This window comes from Cnephaeus nilssonii (assembly GCF_951640355.1).
Source record: "Cnephaeus nilssonii genome assembly, chromosome: 15".
NCBI lineage: Eukaryota > Metazoa > Chordata > Mammalia > Chiroptera > Vespertilionidae > Cnephaeus > Cnephaeus nilssonii.
The window spans coordinates 40,970,424-40,996,201 of NC_137086.1; the positions used below are offsets into that span (position 1 = coordinate 40,970,424).

The 25,778-nt window shown below is 40.6% G+C and overlaps 2 protein-coding genes across 2 annotated transcripts; one reads left to right on the plus strand and one right to left on the minus strand.

The window, feature by feature from the left end:
* Positions 1-213: 213 nt before the first annotated feature.
* LOC307111643 (gastrokine-3-like) lies at positions 214-7,759 on the plus strand (the record flags this gene model as incomplete). Its single annotated transcript, XM_079791634.1, has 6 exons — positions 214-231; positions 3,755-3,808; positions 3,964-4,098; positions 5,665-5,772; positions 6,779-6,920; positions 7,665-7,759. The coding sequence occupies 6 exons, from the start codon at positions 214-216 to the stop codon at positions 7,757-7,759; spliced, it is 552 nt and encodes a 183-aa protein (XP_079647760.1).
* Positions 7,760-11,132: 3,373 nt separating this feature from the next.
* Positions 11,133-17,403, minus strand: GKN2 (gastrokine 2; the record flags this gene model as incomplete). Its single annotated transcript, XM_079791636.1, has 6 exons — positions 11,133-11,215; positions 12,257-12,413; positions 13,055-13,165; positions 15,152-15,289; positions 15,732-15,785; positions 17,392-17,403. 6 exons carry the CDS (start codon positions 17,401-17,403, stop codon positions 11,133-11,135), a joined length of 555 nt encoding a protein of 184 aa, XP_079647762.1.
* Between the last annotated feature and the right edge of the window lie 8,375 nt (positions 17,404-25,778).

Consider the following 25,778-nt stretch of genomic DNA (forward strand, 5'->3'; position numbering starts at 1 on the left):
TAATTGCTCTATAGCATTTCTCACAAAACAGATGATTTAACTTTTAGTTCTTCCACATTTCCACAACCTCCTTGGATATAGCACTTGCTGTTTCATTAGTCCCTGAAAGTTGTTCTTTTATTTTAACTTTATTGAGGAATAATTGACAAGTATACTAGTAACTATATATATTTATGTAAAGTGTGATAAGTTGATATACATACTCATTATAGAATGATTGCCGAGATCAAGGTAATTATCACATCCATCACCTCACATAGTTAACACAGGTAAATTTTTTTGTGTGTGTGTATCAACTCTCAGCAACTTTCAAATATACAATAACGTATTATTAATTATAAGCACCATTCTGTACACTAGATCCTCCAAACTTATTCTTACAATTGAAAATCTGTACCTTTGGACATACATTACCCCATATTTCCTTTCTGCAGCTTCTGGAAACCACCATTCTATTCTCTGGTTCTATGAAATTGGCTTAAAAAAAAAAAGATTCCACATATAAGTGATACCAAATAATATTTGTCTCCATCTGGCTTATTTCACTTAATATAATGCCCTCCTGATTCATCCATATTGTTGCAACTGGCAGGATTTCTTTCTTCTTTATAGTTGAATAATATTTCTCTGTGTGTGTACATGTGTGTACATATGCACATATAATCACATTTTCTTATTGATTTATAAGTCAAATGACTCTTAGATTGTTTCCATATCTTAACTATTGTGAATAATGCTGCAATAAACTTAGGTGTGCAGATAGCTCTTCAACATACTAATTTTAATTTATTTGTATGTATCCCCAGGTGTAGGTTTGCTAGGTCATATGTTAGTTCAACTTTTAATTTTCTGACTAATCACCATACTAATTTCCATAGTGGCTCCACCAATTTACATTTTCATCAACAATGTATCAGGGTTCCCTTTTCTCCACATCCTAATCAACATTTGTTATCTCTTGTCTTTTTTATAATAGTCATCTTAATAGATGTGAGATGATATCTTATTGTGGTTTTATTTCCCTGATGATTAATGATGTTGAGCACCTTTTCATATACCTATTGGCCATAAATATGTCTTCTTTGAAAAAAGTTCTATTCAGGTCCTTGGCCCATTGTTTAACTGAATTATTTGCTTTATTACTATTGAGTTGCATGAGTTATTTATATATTAGCAAATATTTTCTGCCATTCTGTAGGGCACCTTTCTAATTTATTGATTGTCAAGTCCTTGATCTGAATAGCCAAAGCAATCCTGAGAAAGAACAAAGCTGGAGACATCACACATCCTGATTTCAAACTATATTACAAAGCTATAGTAAGCAAAACAGTATAAATGGTGTTGGGAAAATTGGATATCTACATGCAAAATAATGAAAGGCATTTCTTTAATCTATTTTACTTATTCAATCACTAACTGTTGAATATATGCTCTGTGCATGTTTTTTCAAGTACAGACAGTCATGGAGATAATGGTATGATATAGAGCCTTGGGTCACCTGATTGTCCCCAAAGCCCATCCACTTCAGTTTCCCATTGCTGATTTACATTTAACATTATAAGGTCTGAGATATCTGTCTTTTCCCTTTGATCACTTTTGTGACTAAGCTCATCCATAAATTCATCTTCTCCCAGAAAAAAATGATCTGTTTGGTTCTGGCCTTCTGGACTTTGACCCAGGTAGTTGGGTCACTACCAATCAAGAGCTTGAGAAAAAATACGATCATATATGAAAAGGCCTGAATTGGTGCTTATCTCATCATAGAAAGGAGTTCTCATGGTCTTAGGAGTTCAAGGGCCAGTCAAATGGTCCTTTACGGAAAAAAGAGCCCTTAAATGAAAGCTGGAAGGAGAGAGACAAGCCATACAGTGAAAACAAAATATCAGAATGTCAAGAAAGTCGACTAGAGGCGGATGTTTGAAGAGGTAAAATGAGGTCAGCTTCATGGGTGGGCAGAGGGCATTGAAAGACCAACCTTGTGATTTTGGGTTTGGATGAAGAGTTAACCAAATTGTTTTTCAATCTAATCTTATAATTTCAATCTGCCTCTTTGGCTTCATAAGATATTTCTCAACCCTCCACTGTTTGTATAGAACTTGTCTGTAATTGAGAAGTTGAAAGGCTAAATTCACTAATACTGTATCAGGACCATTCTGCAGAATCTAATTTTTGCAATTCTTACCTTAGTTGTTAAGGTCATGGGCATGCCAGCCCACAAAGAGTTGTTCATATGCCATGTTTGCCTTGGAACCAGTAGAGGTAGCACAGTAAAAAGAAAATATTTAGAAGTAGTTAAAGAAAAGTGATAACTGTGATTACATAAATTTGCCTTATTTCCCCTCTGAATGACATCCGGATTATGGTTAACTACCCAGAGTCCTTTATTATGGCAATAATTGAAAAGTCCAGAACTATATAAACCAGACTTAGAAAATAAACGGGACATAGAAAATTCTATTATGCATACAGTTGCATGGGGTCTGCAAGAGAGAGACAATATGAAATACCTTGTAAGTATATTTTCCGATTTCAAATGCAGATGATTATGTTTTCAGAATCAAAATTGCCAGTGGGCACTTCTTTTGCCCCTCCTATGGACTCTTTAAATTAAAGCCAAATAGAATTTCTAATCATTAATTTGACACATAACCTCTCTATTGGCAAACCTCTCTGTTTTGGAACATCCACCTGAATGATGGGTATTTCCCAAGAAAACTGATAACTAATTTCTTAAAAGTCAAGAATCTTTGGGGGTTGAGGTGATATTCATATTTTAGGATTCTCTCTTCCTAGATTGATTGTATTTAAAAATTGCCAGTGAAGGAAAGTTTCACATGTATTTTATATATGGCCCCAACTCTCAGAATAGTTTAATAAAATATTACTGCTCTCTGCATCTCAAGTATCTCCTTGATTGATCCCATTGCATTATGATTATTGTTCATAGAGGAGCTGTTTTCTTTTCCTTTGAAGTATGCATGTGGCATACTGCATAGGGTATTGTGAGGATGGGGAAGGAGGTTGTCGATTTTTGTTTGTTTAAGTGCACTTAAGCTGAGTGACCCTTCAGTAGAGAAAGGTTCACTGTCACACACTCTTATCCTGGCTTGTTCCTGCCCTAACTAATTCTCTTTCGCTTACTCTCTGATGCCTGGAATTCCCTCAACAGGTAAGGCAAGCCATGCCAAGAGAAAATGAGTCACTGAAAAGGTCTCAAGAACTAGTAACATTTGAGTAAAATCTATTTCCAAGTGAAGTGTAAATAAGTGGTGACTGGTCCTTTCTTCTCAGGCAAGGTGGGAGAAAAAGGAAAGGAAAGAGGAGGACAGCAGGTGCCTGAGGGGGCAGGGAGGAGTCCCCAGTGGTTGGGAGGAGAGAGGAATGAATAGAAAGGGAAGACTGAGAACCTGAATTATCACTTATTTTATGACTTGGGTTAATGTGGGCCTGTCCTATGTGCAGGTAAAGTGGTTGGTAAGATGCCTAATAATTCATCCCAGTCATTTGACAGTAGATATAGAGCAAAACAAAATAGGTTCTTGAACAAACGATAAAGCGTTGCCTTCTGAGTAGCCAGCACACCCTGTATCAACCATACCAAACAGTCCTCTGGTGCACATTGGGGACCCAGGAGTACACAAATCTGTGAAAATAATTTTAAGAAGGCTCCAACTTTGAGGGCCCTTGATTCCAGGCTTTGGACTCACTGGAGACTAAGGTAACCAGGGTGCATTAATATTTGTTTCTATTTCAGATTGTGTCTTCCATCCTAGTGATTTTCCTCCTAACTTCATCCTTGGCCCTGACGGTGAGTGAGAGTAGAGGGACCCAGCCTGTGTAGTCTTCCTTAAGCAGAAGTTTTTCCTAAGTGATAATCCAGGGTGACTTTTCTCAAATGTCTTATGAGTGTCCCTGTAAACCCTGGACTTTCAACTCTTCTCCTTGTTGCTTGATTTTCTCCAGACCATCAGTGACAGCCATCCTCTGGATGGGTCTGTGGGGACCCAGAGCATCCATGTCAGTGCCGTCCGAGGTATGGTCAGCATCCGAGACAACAATGTTTTGAGTGAATGGGATGGACTCGTGGACTACAAGAATGTAAGATGTGGAACACATTCATCACAATCCAAACTTTAGCCTTATGCTTTGCCCAAAGGAAGTGGACACTGTCTGCATTTGCCTTCTCCAGGTTTAGGCTCTCCATGGTACTACCTGTCTCTAGGTCAGGGACTAGCCTTCCTGCAGTTGTGTGACTTTCTCCTGATCCAGCAACTGTAGGAGGAACTACTGTAGTCTGTAGGGATCCCACGCTTGTTTGCTTCCTGTGAGCTGTTGACTTCACAGGGCTCCTGGAAGTCTCTGAAAACAGAGAGCCATTTAAAGGACGCCTATTTCTTATAAGTGGTATGTACTATAAAAGTTCTTTTGTCTTGATCTCAGATTTTAATCAGTTTATTTACAAAGAAGAATGACTTACTTTCACTTTTAGAAATCTTGCCTTAACCTGCCTGCCTGTGTCCTTAGATAGTTAAGACGTGGCAGAAAGATACAGGATTAGGGAGCAACTGCCTATGGCCTTGGCCTGGCTCTCTGATAGAAAAGCTCTATAATCAGGCACAGAAAGGCTGAGTGATGTCCCTGGGTCTTCTCATTTGCATCAATAGCTGCCTTCTATACCTGAAAGGACTCTAGGAAGTAAGAACCCACAGTCCTCTCTCTGGCCCAGAAGACCCTCTGACATCCAGCCACTGCTGGTTAGAAGTCCCTCTGTCTGTCTTCACATTGGACATCTCAGGACAGATACCTCAAATGCAGGCTTTCTCTCTGCTGCCACTTGTATCTACTACCATGCTCTCTTTCCTGAGTACATTCTCCCTCACTCTTCACCTAACCCGCCCCTGACTTCCTCAAGGAGACATCTGAACCCTCCTAAAGCGAATGCAGGTTAGTGATTTCCAACTCTGTGTTAACCCCTAGAAGCTTTTTTTTCAAACAATATATTCCATATAAATCCATTATATAGAACAGAAGAAGTCAGAACTGCCCTGGCTAGAGGAGGGAGACGCAGGTGAAGTATTCTTAGGCTCAGTCAGACACAGCCAGGAACCCACTTCTCTGATCCAAAGCTGAGAGAAGCCAAATGACAGGCTCAGGGCCACATGGAGGGGCAGTTGGTGGCAGACACAGGCCTAGAATCCGAGTCTAGAGGGTATGACCCAAAGATCCTAATCAGCCCGTACATTCAGAGAACATTCTGTAATGCACAGGATGCTTTCACGTAGTATCTCGTCTCATCCTCTCATCGTCATGACAACCCTGTGGTGGGAGGCCTGAGGACCGAATGCCAGATCAGGACCTTAAAGTCAGCTTTGTTACCAGGCCTCTCTCAAGTCCCACCAGTCTATCAGTAGTGTGTAGAGTGTCCTGGAAGATTCCTTCCTGTGCCTGCAGCAGGGACAGTGCCACATGGCCCACAGAAGCAGCAGGGCTCTGTGCACATTGCCAGTCCTGCTGCCGGCTCTTCACTCTGGTGCCCAGGGGTGCTCTCTCTGGGGTGCTCTACATCACAGTCTAAAGAACAGCTATTTGCCAGCTCTGATGGAGAGTAGGATCCCACTAATACTGTGACTGATGAATGACATGGTTCTGCTGTGTTGCTTTAAGGATCTCTTGGTGGCTAAGATATATAGCAAGATGGCTTGTGTCTTGGCCAAGATGGACCAAGCTGTCTTCCCAACTTTGGATGACATTAGCAAGGCCCTGGACCCCCAGGTAAGTGAGACAGCTCCCTGTGGTCCCCTCCTAGGATGGTGTATTCCAATTCTGCATCCCAACCTCCTGGGACAATGGTATACACACAGAGAAAACTTGGTTCATGCTTGGGCTTAATGTTCATGCTTGTGCTTAATGTCCATGAAATCCTACCATCATGCAAAGGACCCCAAATCCAGTCCATGGCCCACTTAAGTCAACTTATAACCTGATCAATAAAAATTCCATGCAATGACATAATTTTGATGTATTGCAAAGGGATGTGAGCTACATGTTAGTGAATATAAATTGTTGACTATAATATTTAGAGTAAATGAATAGAGTGCTCACATCTCCGTGCCTTCTCTCCTTCCCTGCACCACCCCCCGCCTATCACATACATACATATCATCTTTAGATGAAAATAAACCAGGCCTGCTGAAACTATCTTCCCCTCAGCCTCTTAAATGACAAAGGTAGTCAAATAAATTTAAAACAAGCAGGAAGTCCTTGGCAAGTCATTGAAACATGCTGCCACTTGCTTTAGTAATCTGCCCAGATCATTTGAGCAACATTAATGTCCATGTCAGGAGAGTCACTGAACTTGGGAAAATGCACTTTGGGTGACATAGAAAGAGAGGTAGAAAGTTTTCCACTCCTCTGGTTTATAGCAAGTAAAAACATAATATACAACTAACACATAATTTAAAAACTATTCTATATTATCAACACAGCTGAGAAAAGCAATTGAGGCTAGAAAGTTATGGAATTAGGAAGGGTTAAAGAAATACAAACCCAGTAACAAAGACACACAAGCTCACTCACAGATTTTTCTGGAGTAATATCATCACCTCGTGGCTAGAGAAGATATTGCAGCTAAAGACAAAACACAAGGGCAAGTTTGGGTTTACAGCTATTTCTGTAAAATGAATCACCCAAGTGTGCTGAAATACGTTCCTTGTCTCTTCTTCCTTGCTGCACCGCCTCTATATGCTGTCTCACCACTTTCAAATACCACCTCTTCCAGGGTTCAAAGCATTATCCATCCACTCGCGGCCTGACCTACACTGTTTTACCCAACCGGGTCAAGAACTTAGCACAGTATGGAATGCCCATTAAGGACATGTGCCGAGAGGTCCCTACCTACTTTGCCCAGCAGCGGAAAGAAGGTGTGTTGGTCTGTTGTCATCAGGACTGAGAACAGGAAGCAGAGTGAACATAGCTTTTCCAGATGGTTGAGGGCCGCCATCTCATCAGTGGGATTTGACAGTTGGTAGATACCCTCACTTAACCCAAAGCTTCATCAACTCCTGCCCAAGTCACCCAGTGGCTGGCATCCCACCATTACAGGTCCATTGCTTTGGGGTTCTCAGTCCTCCTCTTTCTCGGGTTTCCGAGAGGTTGGAATGCAGGACCTTAGTAATTGTAGACTGCACCGGGGAAGGAGCATCTCAGAGGCTGGCACCCCTGCTGGAGATATGGTGGGGATCAGTGGTGGTCAGCTTGAAAAGCTACCAGGTAATATCTCAAAACTGCCTGCTACTCCAGATATAGTCAGTAATCTTTTCTCATTAGGCTATTGCCAGTCACTTACATCTTAGGATAAATTAACCCAATGAACAAGGCTTTTTTTCATAACAAGAGGATCCAGCAGGAAAACAGGGAGAACTTGAGGGGTTGGGAGTATGATTAAAGGTCAGTAGAACAGAAAGGGGGGGGGGGGTGGGTTTGCAGGGCCAATTTTGAAGCACAGGAGAGAGCTCCCATTTTAGTCCCATTTTAGTCTCTTGCTAGTAGAGCTCTCCTGAGCATCACATCCGATTTAGGTGCAGGATGTAAGATATCCACTCTACTTCAGGGTCTGAAAGTGATTGAGTAATTATTTTGTAAAATGCTTCTCTTTCTTCTTAAAGGTACCGCGCTGTCAGTGGACCCTGATTCATGTTTTGAAGTCCAACTTCTGTACTTTATGGGGCTCTCCATCTGCGGGGAGATTCCTGGGCTCTGAACCTCCAGGTCCGCCATGTGGAGAACGGACCCGCCTAGACGGGGCTACTGGCCTGAAACCAGCACTTAGGGGCTCAGCACTCCCATCTGCTAATAAAAAGCTCCTTGTTTCTACCTTCTACCTTTTGACCCAAGATCCAGCTTTGTAACCTGGAAAATTGGGTACCGTTTCTCCTTCTGGGTTAGAACAATAAAGTTTCTTGCCTCACTGGTCTAGCAGATGATGGTCTAACCCTCTCTGCCTGCACTGTGCTCTCTGGAGTTACTGGCATTTTCCTCCACATGCATTCCACAAAATTGCAGCCTGTATGGTCTGTAAGAGGAGGGTCCTCTCCTAGAATGTCTCAACTCTAAAGGCCTCTCTTAGGGTGTCCCTTAAGTAATGCCTTGATAAATAAATAACAAAAAGATGCTAGCCACGGCACAGACAATCTGTCAGGTCTGAGGCCATATGTCTGATTCCTGCAAATTGGTGCTAAGATTCTATGAAAGCCTATTCACTATGCAAACCCCACCCTGCACCATGCAAACCCCTGAGAGAGATCTAAGTGAAATTAGACCCCCAAGTCCTCCCCTTGGAACTGGTCTAAACCTTCTTAGTGGTTTAGATACCTTAGTGGTAACTCCTAGCCATTTCTCTCTTCTACAAATGAATAAGGGGCCTGCTCTCTTAGCACTGGTTCTTTAACTGTCCATTACTGTGGCTAGGAGGGACAGAGACAGCTCCACTCACACCACACAGAACATCCCTGGCTCCCCTTACCTTAGACACAAGAATAAACAGAGGAAGGAATGTTGAAGATACAGATGCAGATGGCCACAGAGGTTGTGTTGGAGTTTGGAGCACTTTAAATAGGGTGGGACTGGGATGGGATTGGCCAGGGAGTGGGGAGGAGTGAGTGAGTGGGAGAACTCTGGGTGATCTCAGCACCAATTTGCAGGAGACTGAGCTGAGCATCAGCGCTGCAAAGTATGATGTGGTGTGGCTACCTATAGCCATGAATGGAAAGACAATTGCAGGGAAATGTCCAAGATAAACCTCTGGGCTTAAGTAGGGTAAGATTGGGCAGGCCAAAGGCTTGGAACCTATGGATTTGGTCGCATGTAGCTTGTTGAGGATGAGGAAGGTGGAGATATGTGCATAAATACATTCAGAGTGGAAGTATCAGATGTGATAGGTCAAGGCTGAGCAGGATTAACTGACTTAAAGAGAGCAGAGTCATGAAAAAGTAGAACTTTTTCCTAAGTGACCATTCTACTGTTCGACCGTTTGACTGGTAGCTATGACGTGCACTGACCACCAGGAGGCAGACACTCAATACACAAGCATGGAAACAAGGAACAGACTGATGAATCTCAGAGGGAAGAGGCAAGGGGGGAGGGCGGGGAGAGATTAACCAAAGATCTTATATGCATACTAGAGACCCAGTGCACAGATTTGTGCACTGGTGGGGTCCCTCAGCCTGGCTTACAGGGACTGGGCTGAAACCAGCAATCCGACATCCCCTGAGGGGTTCTGGATTTCGAGAGAGCACAGGCCAGGCCAAGGGACCCCACCGGTGCACAAATCCATGCACCAGGCCTCTAGTATCATTATAAACATTAATGAGAATAACACATCTCTGAGCATTGGGTTCCAAAAGAAGTTGCCAATTAAAACATCCCTTCTTCCCACCCCCACCCCTACCAGTCCTGGCCACAGGAGTATGTACCCCCAAGTTATTCTGTTATGGTCCTTTCCAGACAATTTTTAAATTTGAAATTCAAATGAGAGGAGTCTCTTCCTTTCCAACAATGATGCTCGGAAGCTAGGGACCTTGTTGGAGTGTGCTCTCCTAGAGAAAGCTAATGTAAGATTCTGAGGCTAATGTGAAGGGAGAAAGAATGTTGAGATGGGGAGTGGGGCGGGGCGGGAGAGGAACAAGTCTGGCCACCTTAAAGTACCCAGCTCTAGCCATCCAAGACCAGAATATCTCTATCCTCCTATACTAAGCTGGGACAATGAATTTCACTCCATCTAGCTTCTGTGAATTAGATTTGGGTTCCAGCACTTGCAAACATTAAGATCCCAGCTAGTATACTCTATCATTCATTTGGCACTTTATTGTATACTCTTTCACTATTGTTATGAATGTTTTAGATAAATTTCTTACTTCCCCAACAAGAAAATAACTTTATTGTCTATGGCAGTTTTGTCTTGGGCCCCTTCCTCTAACATGCCTAACCCAGTGCTGAGCCACTGTAAGTGATTTAAATGTATTCAGTAATGGTTATTAAGAAGTACAGTGTTAAGCCCTACTGGCGTGGCTCAGTGGTTGAGCGTCACCTATGAACCAGGAGGTCACAGTTCAATTCCCAGTCAGGGCACATGCCTAGGTTGTGAACTCGATCCCCAGTGTGGGGTGTGCAGGAGGAAGCCAATTAATGATTCTTTCTCATCATTGATGTTTCTATCTCTATCTCCCTCTCCCTTCCTCTCTGAAATCAATATAATATTTTTTAAACAAAGAAGTACAGTGTTAGGCATAGGAGTTGTCGATGAACAGTCAACATGAGAACCAGCTACATGATCTGGAAATTTGCCCACATTATGCAATTTCTTTGTTATATTGGAAATTGCTTCCCTTCTATATAGGGGCTTGGCATTCCCAGGTAGGTTCTTACTTCTGCTGAGATTTTCAGCACAGTATATTGTTCCCTGGGTGATGGGTGCTCTAACCTCCCTCTCTCCTGGGACAAAGTATATCATGATAGTGTTTATTAAGGTTGAGTCTACTGCTTTGATGAGCTAAAGGGCATGTGAATGGCCCTTGAGGCTGAGTGCTTTGTCAAAACTGCCATAGACAATAAAGTTATTTTCTTGTTGGGGAAGTAAGAAATTTATCTAAAACATTCAGAGGGGATAATTTCCTTCATCTGAGTAGTCAAGTTTTTGCTAAGGGATTTTCCAAATCCATGCCCCTTCACTAGATGGAGGTCAGTGCCACCTGAGCCCCTTCTTCCCCCACGGGCTGCCCTAGGGTGTTGGACAGACAAAGGGGCAGCTGGTCAGTGAACAGATGCAAAGATGGAGACTTGCACCCGCCAACGAGCCTGTATGTGACTCAGCCGTATTATTTGGAAATGTTCACACTTTGTGTACTTGACTTGAAATCCTGGCAATTTCTCTCCTCTATATATTGACACAAACATCAGTTGACACCCCTTTGCTATTTACAAAAAAAGCAAACACTCAGATAGCTGTTAATGTAGTATTTATGTTTTACTACTGAATCTCAAAATTAGTTGGGGTTTTTGGAAAGAATTTAATTTGTCTTCTGAGGTGAAACCAAAGGGTGTGTTTCTTTGAAAAGATGCAACCAGTGGGCTGATGCTTAAACATTGACGCCTCCACAGATGGAAATCCCAAAGATGCCCAGGAGCCCAGCCTTTACGCAGCCATGAGCACCGGCATCATCTGAAAAGGGGGAACATTTTTGAAGAAAGAGGATTAAGAAATACATTATCAGAATGCAGCAAATCAAAGCCTTTTGTTAGTGTCTTGACTAGAGGTTGTACATGTAATTTCATGTTACCCAAGATTTTAGCTATACATGTACTGCAAAGGATAATAGACTGACAATTCCTGGAAAAGATGTCTATCTCCGTTCAATTGATGCTATGCATTAATGGCATGCTATGTGTCTTTACTTATAAATGCTAATGACCTTACAAAAAGAAAAATGTCTTAACTAAATTTTTTTTCCTGGGCAGTAGAAATGTATTAAATGCTAATTCTTTTCGTCTTTATCTACCTCCCACAACTCTGGGGAATTTGTGTTGTGTGCAACATCTGTGGCCCAGGCTCTTTGGCTCTGGCCTCTCTTCCGTATTTAGAAACTATGTATAAAAATGCCAGTAAAGCCCAGCCGACCCATGAACTAAGAGGTCACCAGTCCAATTCCTGGTAAGGGCACATGCCTCAGGTTTTCCTTGACACCCAGGAATCTTTTTTTATTCCATTCTCTGTATTAACTGGTCAACTTCTCTGCCAGATTATATGTTCCTTGGGGGCAGATTTTTATCCATTTCTGTATCTCACCTAACATTTAGCACAATATCCACCTGTGGTCAGTATTTAATTCCCAAAGCAAACCAGATTGAGTCATGTTTTATATTTGTATTTCACACAACACCTAGTAGAATGTTGGCACGTTAGAGGTTTCAGAAAATACTAAAGGCCCGGTGCACAAAATTCGTGCACAGGAGTTGTTCCTCAGCCCATCCTGCACCCTCTCCAATCCAGGATCCCTCGGGGGATGTCCAACTGCCCTTCCCTGCTGGCCTGATCGCCCCCTAACTGCTCCCCCCTGCCAGCCTGATCACCCCTAACCACCTCTGCCTCGGCCCCCACCACCGTGGCTTTGTCCAGAAGGACATCCCGAAGATGTCCGGTCTATTAGCATATTACTCTTTTATTAGTATAGATTGGGTGAAGGAATGATTTATTCATACTCACGTGGTTTTTCAACCACTTCTGCCTTGTACAAGGGGAGGTGTTTGCAGAGCTTCTCGATGGGTGACCCCAAAAAGAACCATTTCATGTCTGTAAACCAAGACTGCAGCGGGTTGTACTTGACCCAGGTGTATTCGTTGGAGGACATGGTCTTCAGAGCCTAGATCAGTATAATAGAGTGGGACTGGGTAAAAATATGTTGACATAAACTGGTATACCTCATTCTCAATTGTGACTTTTTTCCTTTCAGGTTATTAAATAGAAGGTGGTCAGGAATCTCAAGACATCTTCTCTTCCTGACCACTTGGTCTTCAGAGAATCCTCATTGTTACCAACATTATTTTGCTGGTGATAACAATGAAACCCAAAGAGGGTGATTCCTATGCCCAAGGTGACACAAATAGGAGGGAGAATTAAACCCCAGATGTCTAGCTTCATGATTTTTTTTTATTCTCACTATACTATATTGTTTCTTTGCATGTTGTATCATTGAATATTATAACTTCACTCCTTTTCTTTACCATTCACTGTTTCTTAGATCCCTGCTCTGAAAAGAGAAGCTGTTCAGTCCTTTCTACAGAAACACTGGAATTTACTTCCAGTTCTTGTATTGAGGGCTCTATGGTAGAGATCAAGCTAAGAGATGTACTCCTGTATCAAAAACAATAAATGTGAAAATACTCTAATAAGTGTATAGTAATAAGATATAAAATTATGATCCCTTACCCTCTTCATTTCTCCATAGTGACCAATTTTCCCTGGCTCAAGAACATGGAATATTTAAGGCCACTCCAGAATTACCTTCCTCTCGTAGATGTACCGTTTGAGTTGGTCCAGAGCAGGAATGGCATCATGGTTCATCTTCATGACGTAGCAGGCTCTTCGGGAGAGGATCCTGGATGCGATGTAACCCTGAGGCAGCAAGAGCACAGTTACTGCCCCTCCCAATTCCCTGGATTCTGAACTTGGTGAGAATGACTTGTGGACCTTGAGAAAGCCTTGAGCATGCACAGTGAGTGCACATGACTGATTTTTAATCTGCAATAAACCTTATCCATTTAACTTCTTTGACATAGTATTTTTATTTCTTCACTTGTCATCTCTATCTCTGAAAAGCGGGCCACATGATTTGTTATGGAATGAGGGTCTACCGTTTGCAATTTGAAAGATTGAGAGGCAGTAGTTCTCTATTGATTTTGTGCAGCCTCTCCTATTGTATGATTTGGAGTACATACAATATTTTTTAGAACTGAGCTTTCCAATATGTTAGTTATTAGGCACATGTAGCTCTTTAAATTTAAATTCAATACAATTGAAAATGTACTTCCACTGTTACACCCAGGCACGGAGCTATGCTCTGTGGATATAGGTAGATTGTTGTCTTCAAGGGCTCCATAGCCACAAGGGCCAGGTGCTTCCCTTTTGGGAAATGCAGATGTAGGTCATTTCCACATTATAGAAAGTTCCATTGGACAGTGCTGGTCTAAAAAATCTCCTTAACACACCCACACCTACCCTCACCCCCCATATATACTTGCTTCATCTATTCTTCCCTTCTCTACCACTTTCTCTCCATCTTTTCTCCACCTGTAACCCAAGCTGGCTGGGTAGGGATGGGTTGGAAGAAGTTGGAATTGGAAGAGCAATGGAGGGTGAGGACCTTGGAGCCAGAAGGAACCTAAGGGCATCTAATCTTCATCTAGAGTGATGCTCTTCAGAGTTCCAAATAGCTATGCAACCTAGAAGACTGTAACAGGCGTCCTCAAACTACGGCCCGCGGGCCACATGCGGGTGTTTTTGCCCTTTTGTTTTTTTACTTCAAAATAAGATATGTGCAGTGTGCATAGGAATTTGTTCATAGTTTTTTTTAAACTATAGTCCGGCCCTCCAACTGTCTGAGGGACAGTGAACTGGCCCCCTGTTTAAAAAGTTTGAGGACCCCTGGATACAACATAAACGCTTCTACTTTCTATTTTTCAATTCTCACACATTTTCAGTTCCTAAAATTCAAAGTAGACTGAGACCAATGGTGATGATCATGGCAGAGGCTTAAATCCTCACCACTTCATTTTTTTAAAGGCACTTTTGGGATTTTCTTGACATCTGCTTAAAAACAATTTCAGTAGAACTTCCTTTTAACCCATGTTTTTTCAAAGACTCTATACTTTCAAATGTGTCCTGGAACTCCCGATACCAATGGGGAGGAAACATGTGAGGATGCTTGTACAAGACAAGAAGAAAAATGTATTCAGACATCCAGTGAGATAGATGACAACCTACCCATATCCACAGTGCAGAGCTCTGTGCCTGGGTAAAAGCAAACTAATAGTTACGGTGAACAACCAGAAAATAAGCAAATAATACACGGATAAAGGGCAGAATATGTTTTCTGAGCAGGTTTCTGAGATTTTTTGTTAATAATAGTAACTAAAACTTGGAAATAGTTTGGTGTTTTAATTAACATACAGAAGAAGCATGATTTATTGCGTAGCCTACATGCAGATTTAAATGTATATCGTTGTTCAGGATTTCTGGTCATTTGTGACTGTTTCATGATTTTTTTTTCTGAACAATTTTTTGTATGAGAAGCCCCAATTCATTCATTTATTTATTCGACAAATATTTTTTAGAGTCTGAGTGCCATGCATTGCTTTGGGCTTTGTTTATTCTTTCTGAGCCTGTAGCGAGACAGTATCATCATGCTTTCAATTTCCACCTGAAAAGGTCAAGTAATCGTGTATGTTTCCTATGTCATGTTTTTTTCTCAGAAATGATTTTGTTTGTTTGTTCATCAATAGCTTGATTATTTAAAAGGAAAAGCAGAAGTAAGGACATTCTGATGGACTTGCAGGATAAATTATGGTATTCAAATAAAATAAAAATTCCCTTGCAGCTTACATGTTTATAGTCAAAAACTGTGGTAGAGGAGCATGATCCAGCATGGATGTTAACGATGGCAGTGTTTTTTTCATTGTCAATTGTCACTGTCTCCTGAATATTGCCACCATTGTTGTTTGGGCTGATGATGTTATAAACCTAGATTGACCACAAAGACAAAATGGTTTTTCTATAAATCACATGCATTTGAAAGAATCCCTCCCAGCAAAATAGAGCCTTATTCTTCTATGAATAAGAAATTGAAGGCTAAAACCTCTCCACTGGGATCCCAGACCAAAAGCACATGTTAAAATAAGAATGTAAAACTCTTCCTCATAGTGGACAATTGTAATGGAGAAGCAATGATATCACAGGAAAGATGAGATTGACCACATTTTAAAGCAATGGTTTACATTTTTTAAGATATTGCCATTGGGGGGGGGAATCAATCTCATTACTGGTTATTTCCATTACTGGTTATTTCTGGGATTCTATCCCAAATAGATCATATAGACTCTCTACTGTCCTTCAGATTATTTTGTATCTTCCTTTTCCTCTCCCAACATCTCCAAACTAGAAAATCCACAATGAATCAATTCACCTCATTTCCATGAGACTGTGTTCCAAAGATGGCCAGCACCACCAGAAATAACACCTGAAAAACAGACCAGTCACTTTCATTCCCAATAAGGTAATCATTGAAGATAGAGACATGAGAGGACACTGGACAGGACAAGCATAAATGTCTCAGAAAATGTAACCTAGAGACACTGGAGTGTGGTCATGGGTGGTCAACAGTCTAAAGTATAAAACACACACACATTCACTTGATTGACAGGTATTTATTGAGTTTTTTGTCACTCAGTTCTCAGCCCTTTCCAACATCAAAACCTTCTACATAGCATGTGTTCTTATGCCAGGAAGAATTTAGGGCAGATGAGTAGTGAGAAATGACTTATTTTACTATGGGAATGCCCTGGTGTGGTTCATTCTGGCTTTGGATTGCAAGAGGTCAATTTGTGTCCTCTAGTATAAAAAAGGGAGGGAGGTAGAGGAGGACCTGGCCAGTTTGGCTCATTGGATAGGCTCTCAGACTGAAGGGTCCTGGGTTCGTTTCTGGTCAAAGGCCTGTATCTCGGTTACAGGCTCAGATCCCAGCTCAGGTTGGGGTGCGTGTGGGAGGCAACCAATCGATGTGTCTCTCTCACATGGATATTTCACTCTCTCTGTCTCTCCCCTTCCCTTCCACTCTCTCTAAAAATCAATGGAAAAATATCCTCGGGTGAGGATTAACCAAAAAAAGAAAAAAGGAGGATAAAATACATTGAATATGGATTCACAGGCAATAGATACAATGGATTTTTAAGGAAAAATATGAAAATAAGATGCTTGGGGACATGGCTAATTTTTGAGGCTGACATCAAGGAAAACCTTCTTATTCTCCTACAATCTATGCCTTAGTGTTACCATCAGAGAAAGGTTAGGCCACAGGCCATGCAACTGACACTGAGGCAGTTCTGACACTTAGCCGTAGTTGTGTAAAAGTCTAATCCAATACTCTGTTCCTGGTTTTGTGTTGTCTCCTCTGACATCACAGTGTACCGCACTATCATTGAAAACTGCTGCTGGAAGGCGTCTACTAGAAGGTCAGTATTTTTAAGAACTGTCAGTGGGACTTTTCTACTGCCCCTTCTATATTGCCAATAACATTTCTCTCCTGATGGCTGGGGGTGGAGTGTCTGACAAAGATCTGTATGCAGGTATCCCACCTGCCAACCTGCATAGGGACACATCTTCTCTGACTCCTGCATTGAACATCTGCCCCCCGGTGGTCAGTGTGCATAATAGCCACTGATCATTCTGCCGTTCGGTTAATTTGCATATTAGCCTTTTATTATATAGGATTACCACTTCTCTTTTAGATAGTAAATAAAGTTATCCTGAAATGCTCACATTCCCTCCAAAGCTCATAATAAGAATTATTCTTAAAAAATTCTCCACATTAAAATTCTCTAGGTATTTCCAAAACTTTTTCTTTGTATTTTCAGTAAACATTTCAAAATATAGACAATAAACAAATAAATATTTGACTTAATATTCAACACTATTCCTAACAAATACATCATTAAACTCAATCACAGAAGCTTATAAAGCATGCACAGTGCTTATCTAAAAACCCTGAAATCTAAGGCATATTGGATATGAACATTCCCTGCAAGCAGCCACCACAAGAGTATAAAGAAGCATAAACAAATACTCACAAGGGTTTTCATTTTGTCGGAAGGGAAGAGGTGCTGGAGCAAGTGAGGCTGCCTGGAGCAGCTCCTACCCTTTATATTGGTTTCAAGGTGAGGAAATCTCTTTCCAGACCGATCACTGTGGAAAGAGCTGTGTCATATCTGACACACCCCAGCAAACTCCTTTATCGAGATTGAGACCCAACCACATAACCTGATATCAATGAAGTTCATTAGTCAGTAGTGAAAATTCACCACTTGGTCACTCTGTAAATATTCCCTGCTTATCTGCTCTATGTTGCACTTAGAGTTCAATTTCCACCCTTTAAAAACATTGTGAGATGTTTGTTTTACACAGACATCTTACTGACATAGAAGGGCATATTCTTAATATTGCCCCCCCTTCCCCTCCTGCGCTGGTAAAGTCCTCCCTTAAGATCTGAGTTGGGGTCCCCACTCAGTGATTGTTCGTCCCTACCTGCTTCTTGAATTCCTCCACCTAAGGAATGGACATGAGACTAGAGGCAAGAACAGTGGCTGGGGGCCTCTTTTGAGAACAAACAACCTTATTTGTCTTCCCCTTTAGAGTTGGTATCAATTTTCAGAGATTCATGAAGAACAGAGCTCAGAGATTTCTCTGCCCAATTACCAGGGTTAACCAAATTTTTACATTAAGCCTTGGCTAAGACACTGTGAAAACTGTGATTTATATATCTCTAGTTATCTTGAGGAGCATTGAGAAATTCTCAGATTTAAAAAAAAAGAGAAAATAAAGTTTAATTTGTGTAATCTTTATAATGCCACAATCAGAAAAGGCTATCTAGTGTTAGGTTGGGATCATGAACTCGGAAGATGGGGCAATACAAAAACAAACAAAAAATTGAAAATTTGTTAAATATTGAGAATCATTATAGTAAGCAAAGAAACAGCATAAATGATGTCCTTGATCTAAAACTACAGTGACTTCCTAACTAGCAGGATTTTTTAATAGGGCTTTTTAAAAAGAGACATTTGGGCAATTTGGGACTGACCTAGTTCACAGGAATTCTGCTACACTGGCTGTTCAGCTGTGGTGGATGTAAATGTGTTGCTTAAAATTTATTTTATTTTAGAGATAGAGCGGAAGAAAGAGAGAGAAACATGGACTTGTTATTACACTTATTTATGCATTTATTGGTTGACTAGAGGCCCAGTGCACGAAATTCATGCACTCTGAGCGTCCCTCAGCCCAGCCTGCACCCTCCCACAGTCCAGGAGCCCTTGAGGGATATCTGACTGATGACTTAGTCCCGCAAGGAGCGGGCCTAAGCTGTCAGTAGGACAACCTTAGCAGTGCCACAGAGGCAGGAAAGGCTCCTGCCACTGCCACTGTGTTCGCCAGCCATGAGCCCGGCTCAGGGCTTCTTGGGGGCACACTGACCACCAGGGGGCAGCTCTTACATTGAACGTCTGCTCCCTGGTGGTCAGTGTGCGTCATAGTGACCAGCCGGTCTGTCGTTTGGTCGATTTGCATATTAGCCTTTTATTATATAGGATTCTTGTATGCACCCTGATGCTCTAAACAATTGAGCTACCTGGCCAGGGTGCTGCTTTTATTTTTTTAGCTTTCTGAGATAGCAGTAGCAAGAAAGATTACAGTTTTGTAGTATATCCTCCACTCTTCTCCCAGGTCTGGCTCCAAAAGCCCCCCAAAGCAAGCCACACCTATACCAGTAGACATGAGAGCAGATAGAGGTATTATCGCCTACCCTTTACTTTGCCCTGTCCCCAGGAGTTCTGAGTCTATAGGCTTGATAATGATATAGTTAGCATTTATGAAGCACTTGACATGTTCTAGCACTTTCCAACCACTTTGCATATATTGATTCATTTGATCTCATAACAGCCCTCTAAGCTACCTTCTATCCATGTTTTATTTTACATATAGGAAAACTCAGGTGCAGGGAAGTTAAGTAACTCCTCAGCATTATGCCGCTTCCCAGGGTAGGAGGAAATTTGTTCCCAATCTGACTACACAGTCCACACTCGTAACTACCAGTACTATACGCCTGTTAGTTGCTGGGTAAGTGTAACTTCTTGCCTTACTGAGATGGAGGCGTTAGTATGGAGGCTTTTGCTTCCATGTTTCCTTTTTTTTTAATTTTTTATTTAATTTAAATCATTTTTCAATTATAGTTGACATACAATATTATATTAGTTTCAGGTGTATACCTTGACATTCAATAACTTACTAAGTGATTATCCAGTTAAACCTCGTAGCCATCTGACACCATAGATAGTTATTAGAATATTATCTATAATAATAAAAGTATAATATGTTACTTAGACCAGACGACCTTCTGGACAAAGCCAGGGTTGTGAGGGAAGCCCGGGTCCCAGGTGCCAGAGGGAAGTCGGTGCCGGCCGCCAGGGGAAGGAAGGCCTACTCTTGCATGAATTTCATTCATTGGGCCTCTAGTTGACTATATTCCCTATGCTGTACTTTACACTTCCATGACTATTCTGTAACTACCAAGTTGTACTCGTTAATCCCTTCACATTTTTCACCCATCCTTTCAACCCCCCCTCCCAGAAAAGAATGTTTTTTGGCCACAAGATTGGTTTGGAAAAATCAGGCCTACCCACAACTCGATGGTGGAAACTTTTTAAAAAATATATATCTTTATTGATTTCAGAGAGGAAGGGAGAGGGAGAAAGAGATAGAAACATCGGTGATGAGAGAGAATCATTGATCGGCTTCCTCCTGCATGGGATCGAGCCCACAACCTGGGCATGTGCCCTGACTGAAAATTGAACTGTGACCTGCTGGTTCATAGGTTGATGCTCAATCACTGAGCCATGCCAGCTGGGCAACGGTGAAAACTTTTAAATAGGGGGAATGAGACATTGAGCTTGTAAGAGTGTAAGCTGCCCGCTCCCCACTGAGGCGATGAAATCGCTGACATGGAAGGGTCTCATGCTGGCTGTTCCCACACCTTGGATACTCTGACGCTGCAGGTCTGAGAAGGGGCACAGGCTTGTGGACTTTTAAAGCTCTATGTGGTTCTGATTGAAAGAGCTGTTTCAAATCCTGTTCAAACCTCTCGTGAGGAAACTAAGACTCAAACAGGTTAAAAAAATGGGGGCAGGTATGGGGTGGAGGGGGTCAATAGGAAAAAAAGGCCATAAAAATTAAAGAAAAAAGCAAATAAACAAACCAAAAAAAGGTTAAAAAATAATAAAAGAAATATGGCCAAGGTCATATGCATAGTTAGTGGCAAAGATAAAACTTTTTCTTGCTATTCTATTGTTCAAAAAATAGAAAATTAATTGGTTTGTTGCCTTTCTAAACATAAGTTTAAGCCAATTTGTATCTTTCCAATACATCAGTCACCTTTTCTATTATAAGACCTAAATCTTCTACTTTTGCAATCTCTCTCTCTCTTTCTCTATCCCTATTCTCTCCCTTTTCTTTTCTTTCTATCTCACAATTTACTTCTGCAACTTTTTTTTTTGCAGGGATTTACATTACATCATGTACCATAATATATCAGACTCAACATGTCTAAAGTAAAGAATGTTGCATTCTTTTTCCCAAAGCTGCTCTCTTTTTGGACATTGTTATTTCTGTTGATAATTTCTCTGGGTCTGCAGGCTCATTTTGAAGTTATCCTGGATTCTTCTGTCATTTTTCTAATTTGAGTCTTTCTTTCCAATATATCAGCCCATACTCCATTCCTTGTCATCATCACCACATACTGTCCCTGTCACAATGATTTTAATTAGAATAATTGGCACTAGCTGTTGTAACAAAAAACACTTACATCTCAGCCATTTGACTAAATAAACTTTTATTTCTCACTCACACAAAGTCTAATACAGATGACTTCATGGTGGGTGGCTCTCCTCCAAGTGATGACTTATGGATTCCACCTTCTTCCTTAGGCAGTTTCTCCGTCTTGAATCTGTAGCTTCATGGTATCCTGATATCATGGAACTGGCAGATGGGAGTTTAGATAAACAGCATGAGAAGACACATCTGCTATCTGCTTTTAACTTCTTCAGACTGAAAATGACCACATCTATTCATTATCCATTGGTAAAGACAGTCACATTGCCATATCTAGATGTGAGGGAAATAAAGCTTAGCCCTATGCCAAGAAGACAAAGCCTGTCTGTGCCAAAAGACCAAAATTGTACTTTCTGCTTCCAGGGTCTCCATTGTTTCATCCTCAACAAAAAGCACTACTTTGCCTACATTGCTCTTGTGTTCAAAACTTTTTAAAATTCTCCATCAACTCTAGGACACAGTGGTTGACTCTGAGCTTGGCTTTTAACTCACTCTATAGACTTCTTCCAAACTAATCTCCCCAAATGTTATGAGGAAATATATCTAAATAAAGGAAAGAATATGTGATCATAGAGGTAGAAAAAGGTTCATGTACTCAATTGCTATAAAAAAAACACTCAAATTATTTGACTATTCTTTTTCTGTCCTTTCCCTTCATATCCTAGACTCCCCACTTTTTATTATGTTATTTTCCTTTCACACTACCTTTATCCATTTTGTTTTTCTTCCTCCTCTCCTTCTTTCCTTCATTTTCCTTCTTCCTTCTATTCTTAGTGGTTTCCTACCTTATGAAAATCATGGGAAGAATATTCTGAAAGCCTGTCTGGTGTTGTTCAGTGGTTGAGCATCAACCTATGAACCAGGAGATCATGGTTCAATTCCAAGTCAGGGCACATGCCCAGGTTGTGGGCTCAGTCCCCAGGAGGCAGCCGATCAATGATTTTAATTAGAATAATTGGCACTTATCATTGATATTTCGATCTCTCTCTCCCTCTCCCTTCCTCTCTGAAATCAATAAAATGTATTTTAAAAAAGAATATTCTGAAAGAGACAGAAGGATGAACTAGATCCAATGAATCTCTGCTCTCAGAGAGTTTGCTATCATAAAATACAATTGAACTGTTAAACTATCAAAATATAGTAAATGTTAAGTATCAGAGGAGAAGCACAAGTTGAATGTTATGATAATCCAAAGTACACATTGTATTAGCCATATCTATTGATGACAAGTAAAAACATTTATATTCTTCATTGTTTTCTACATTATATAAATAATCACTTCTTTCCTTTAGTGACCCTAAATTCACATATTTTCAATTTACAAAAAGTTTTTACAAATCCACAGAAAGCTAATGAACAAATATAATTTTTAATGGGCAAAGAACATGATCAGAGGAAGAAGAAGCACTTTAAGAAATGATGAAGAGTTGAAGTTCCAGAAACATCCTACCTGCACTTGAATTTCAACTTCTCTAATTTCTCATGTGAAAGGAAAGCATAGCAAAATTCCCTCTAAAAGCATCATTGTGGACATTGATGGCTCACATACATAAAATACCTATAACTGCCACAGAATAAGCTCCCAATAAAGTTTATCTAATATTGTTATCATTTTATTATAGATAAAACATTTGAACCTCATAAATTATTAGAGAATTGTAAATTCAAAAAACATTATTAAATTAAATGTAAATGAAACTAAGATATCTGGAAATTCCCTAATTATTTGGACATACTTTAGAAAACCACTTCTAGCCCTGTCCGGTGGCTCATTTGGTTGGAGCATCGTCCCTTACACCAAAAGGTTGTGGGTTCAACTCATGGTCAGGGCGCATGCCTAGGTTGCTTGTTTGATCCCAGGCTTGGTTGAGTTCAGGAGGCAATCAGTTGATGTTTCTCTCACATTGATGTGTTTGTTTGGGTGTTTCCCCCCCCCTCCCCCCTCCCCTTCTCTCTAAAAATCAATGAAAACATATACCCAGGTGAGAATTAGAGGAAAAGAAAAAAAAAAGAAACCCGAAAACAAGTATCAAATTAAACCCAAAGCAAGCACAATGCAACAAATAACAAAGAGCAGAAATCAATGAAATTGGATAGAGAGGCATTACATCATGATAAAGGGGCCAATTCTCCAGGAGATATAATAATCCTTAATATACACTCACCTAACAACAGAGTATCAGAAAAACATGAGGCAAAACTAACAGAACTGCAATGAGAAATAGAGACCTACTATTCTGGCTGGAGACTTCACTATTTCTGTTCAGTAACTGATAGATCAAATAGGCATAAAATCAATATGAATATAGTTGAACTAAAGAATACCATCAATCAATTGGATCTAACAGACGTAGAATACTTCATTCAGCAACAGAAGAACATGGAACAAGCTCATGTGGAACATTCTCCAAGCTATGACCACATCCTGGGCCATAAAACACATCTTAATAATTTAAAATAATAGAAATAACAGGACATTACTCAGCCCACAATTGAATTAAATTATATATCAATAACAGAAAGATAACTGGAAAATTCCAAAATATTTGGAGACAAAATAATATACTTCTGCATAACATGTGGATCAAAGAAGTCTCAAAAGAAATGAAAAGGAAATATACTAAAAAGTTAACTAATTATTTTTGCATAATAGAATAATGTGTCACTCATTTTTTTGGTTCTCACCCTATGATAGTTATTGATTTTAGAGAGAAAGAGACACAGAGTAAGAGAAAGAGAGAGATCAATGTGAGAAAGAAACATAGATTGGTTACCTCCCGTATCTACCCTGACTAGGATGGAACCCGAAAACTTTTGGTGTATGGGACGACACTCCAACCAACTGAGCCACCCGGTAATCATTTTTTCTTGATAAATTTTCAAGCTTTCTACAAATTTCTATGAGCTGCTTTCCTGATCAGCTGACATAAAGAACTTGGATAGATTGGCAAACATTTTGAACAGTGGCTAAAAGGAAGATGGGAGAACATTACTACAGACAAGAAAAGCTGAATCCCACTGATACTATTGCAGGTGGGATACTATTTTTTAGTTTAAATTCTTTTCTTTTTTTTACCTCCCATTCAATAATAGAGAGGAAATTGTATAACCTCTTCTAGATTTGAGGAAAATGGCCAAAACTAGTAGAATCTATTTTGTACCTGTATTTCAATTGAGCTCATCCTTAATTGAGCCCTAATCATGTGACAGTAACTATGTTAGACACAAGAAATATGAGTTCTGTCACAGAAGACTCATAGCATAATAGATATATAAGATGTCCATCACACATCATCTGTATATACCATCAACCTATTTTAAGGTGAATCATAAAATTTTAAACAATAAATGGTGTCTACATTTCTTAAATATACATATGTGTTTAGGTATCTCCTTTTATGTGTGCCTTATATTCCTTTATGAAGAGACCAAATCAAATTTAAAGGTGTGCCAATTACCAAAAAGAAATCAAGTGATTGCTTTTCTAGAGAAACACCCATGGCCAACAACTAAAATATTAATTTACTGGGAGGAGCTCAAGGGTGTTGGACACACCACACAGCTATGAGAAAGAGAAAAGGGCCTCTGACACGCAAGGATACACCTAAGCACAAAGGCCAGGGAGAAAGGGAAGTTTCAAGCGGCTATTGGGGAGAATTAAATCCATGTACTATCTCAAGCTCAGTGTGTAGCAAGTTGTAGTTTCTTGATAAGTGAAATCATTCTGACTCAATTTGTCTCTATCTAATTATGATTAACTGAGATATTTCAGAACCATAAAGGTGAATCTGAGAGAGTTAAGAATGTTGTAAGTTGGTCTCCTCACAGCCACTGAACCCCAAGTTCACACCACCTGGCCTCACCCTGTGACTCATCATATAGGTGTATGTGTTACACCTTGACGCTTCCTGCACCTGCACCCAGGCCCCACCAGTGCAGGTAGAGGTCTATTCAGGGAGGTGGGGAGAGGCAGAAGGTGGGATCACTCATGAGCCACAGCTCCAAGTCCCAGTGCATGCGCCATTGTCTGATCAGACTTGACTTACAAAACACAAATTCAAAAATAAAATTATTAAGAACTTCAAGATGAATTTCAAGATGCCGCCGGCAAAGCACTGAACTCAAGCCCATGGGTCTCTCTTCTGAGCATGAGCCCTGTGAAGACACTGGCCAAGTGTTCATGAAGCTAGCCTGTCTCAGATGTAGATTTCAGGACTCTGGAGTATGAGTACTGGCTGTTTCACATCTTTACTCTTCTGCAGCACTTGTGCTTAGCTGGGGCATCGCATTTGCTGGAGCCTGGTGGCTTGCTGCTAATTAAAAAATAAACCTGGAAGCTCAAAATTCCCTGAGGCCCCTCTGAGAATCCAATATCCTTCCCGGAATATTTTGCCCTTTCCAGGAGTGGCTGCCATGGTTGAAGAAATGCACCTTAAGCATGAGTGCTTTTGCACCATCTTCTCTAACCTGCTTCACAATGAACACTAAACAAGGAATAAGTGCTCTTGTTTCTGAATGAGCTGTGAGATAATTATAAAGCAACATATTGCTATTACTTTGTGATTTTCCTTTCTCATATCTC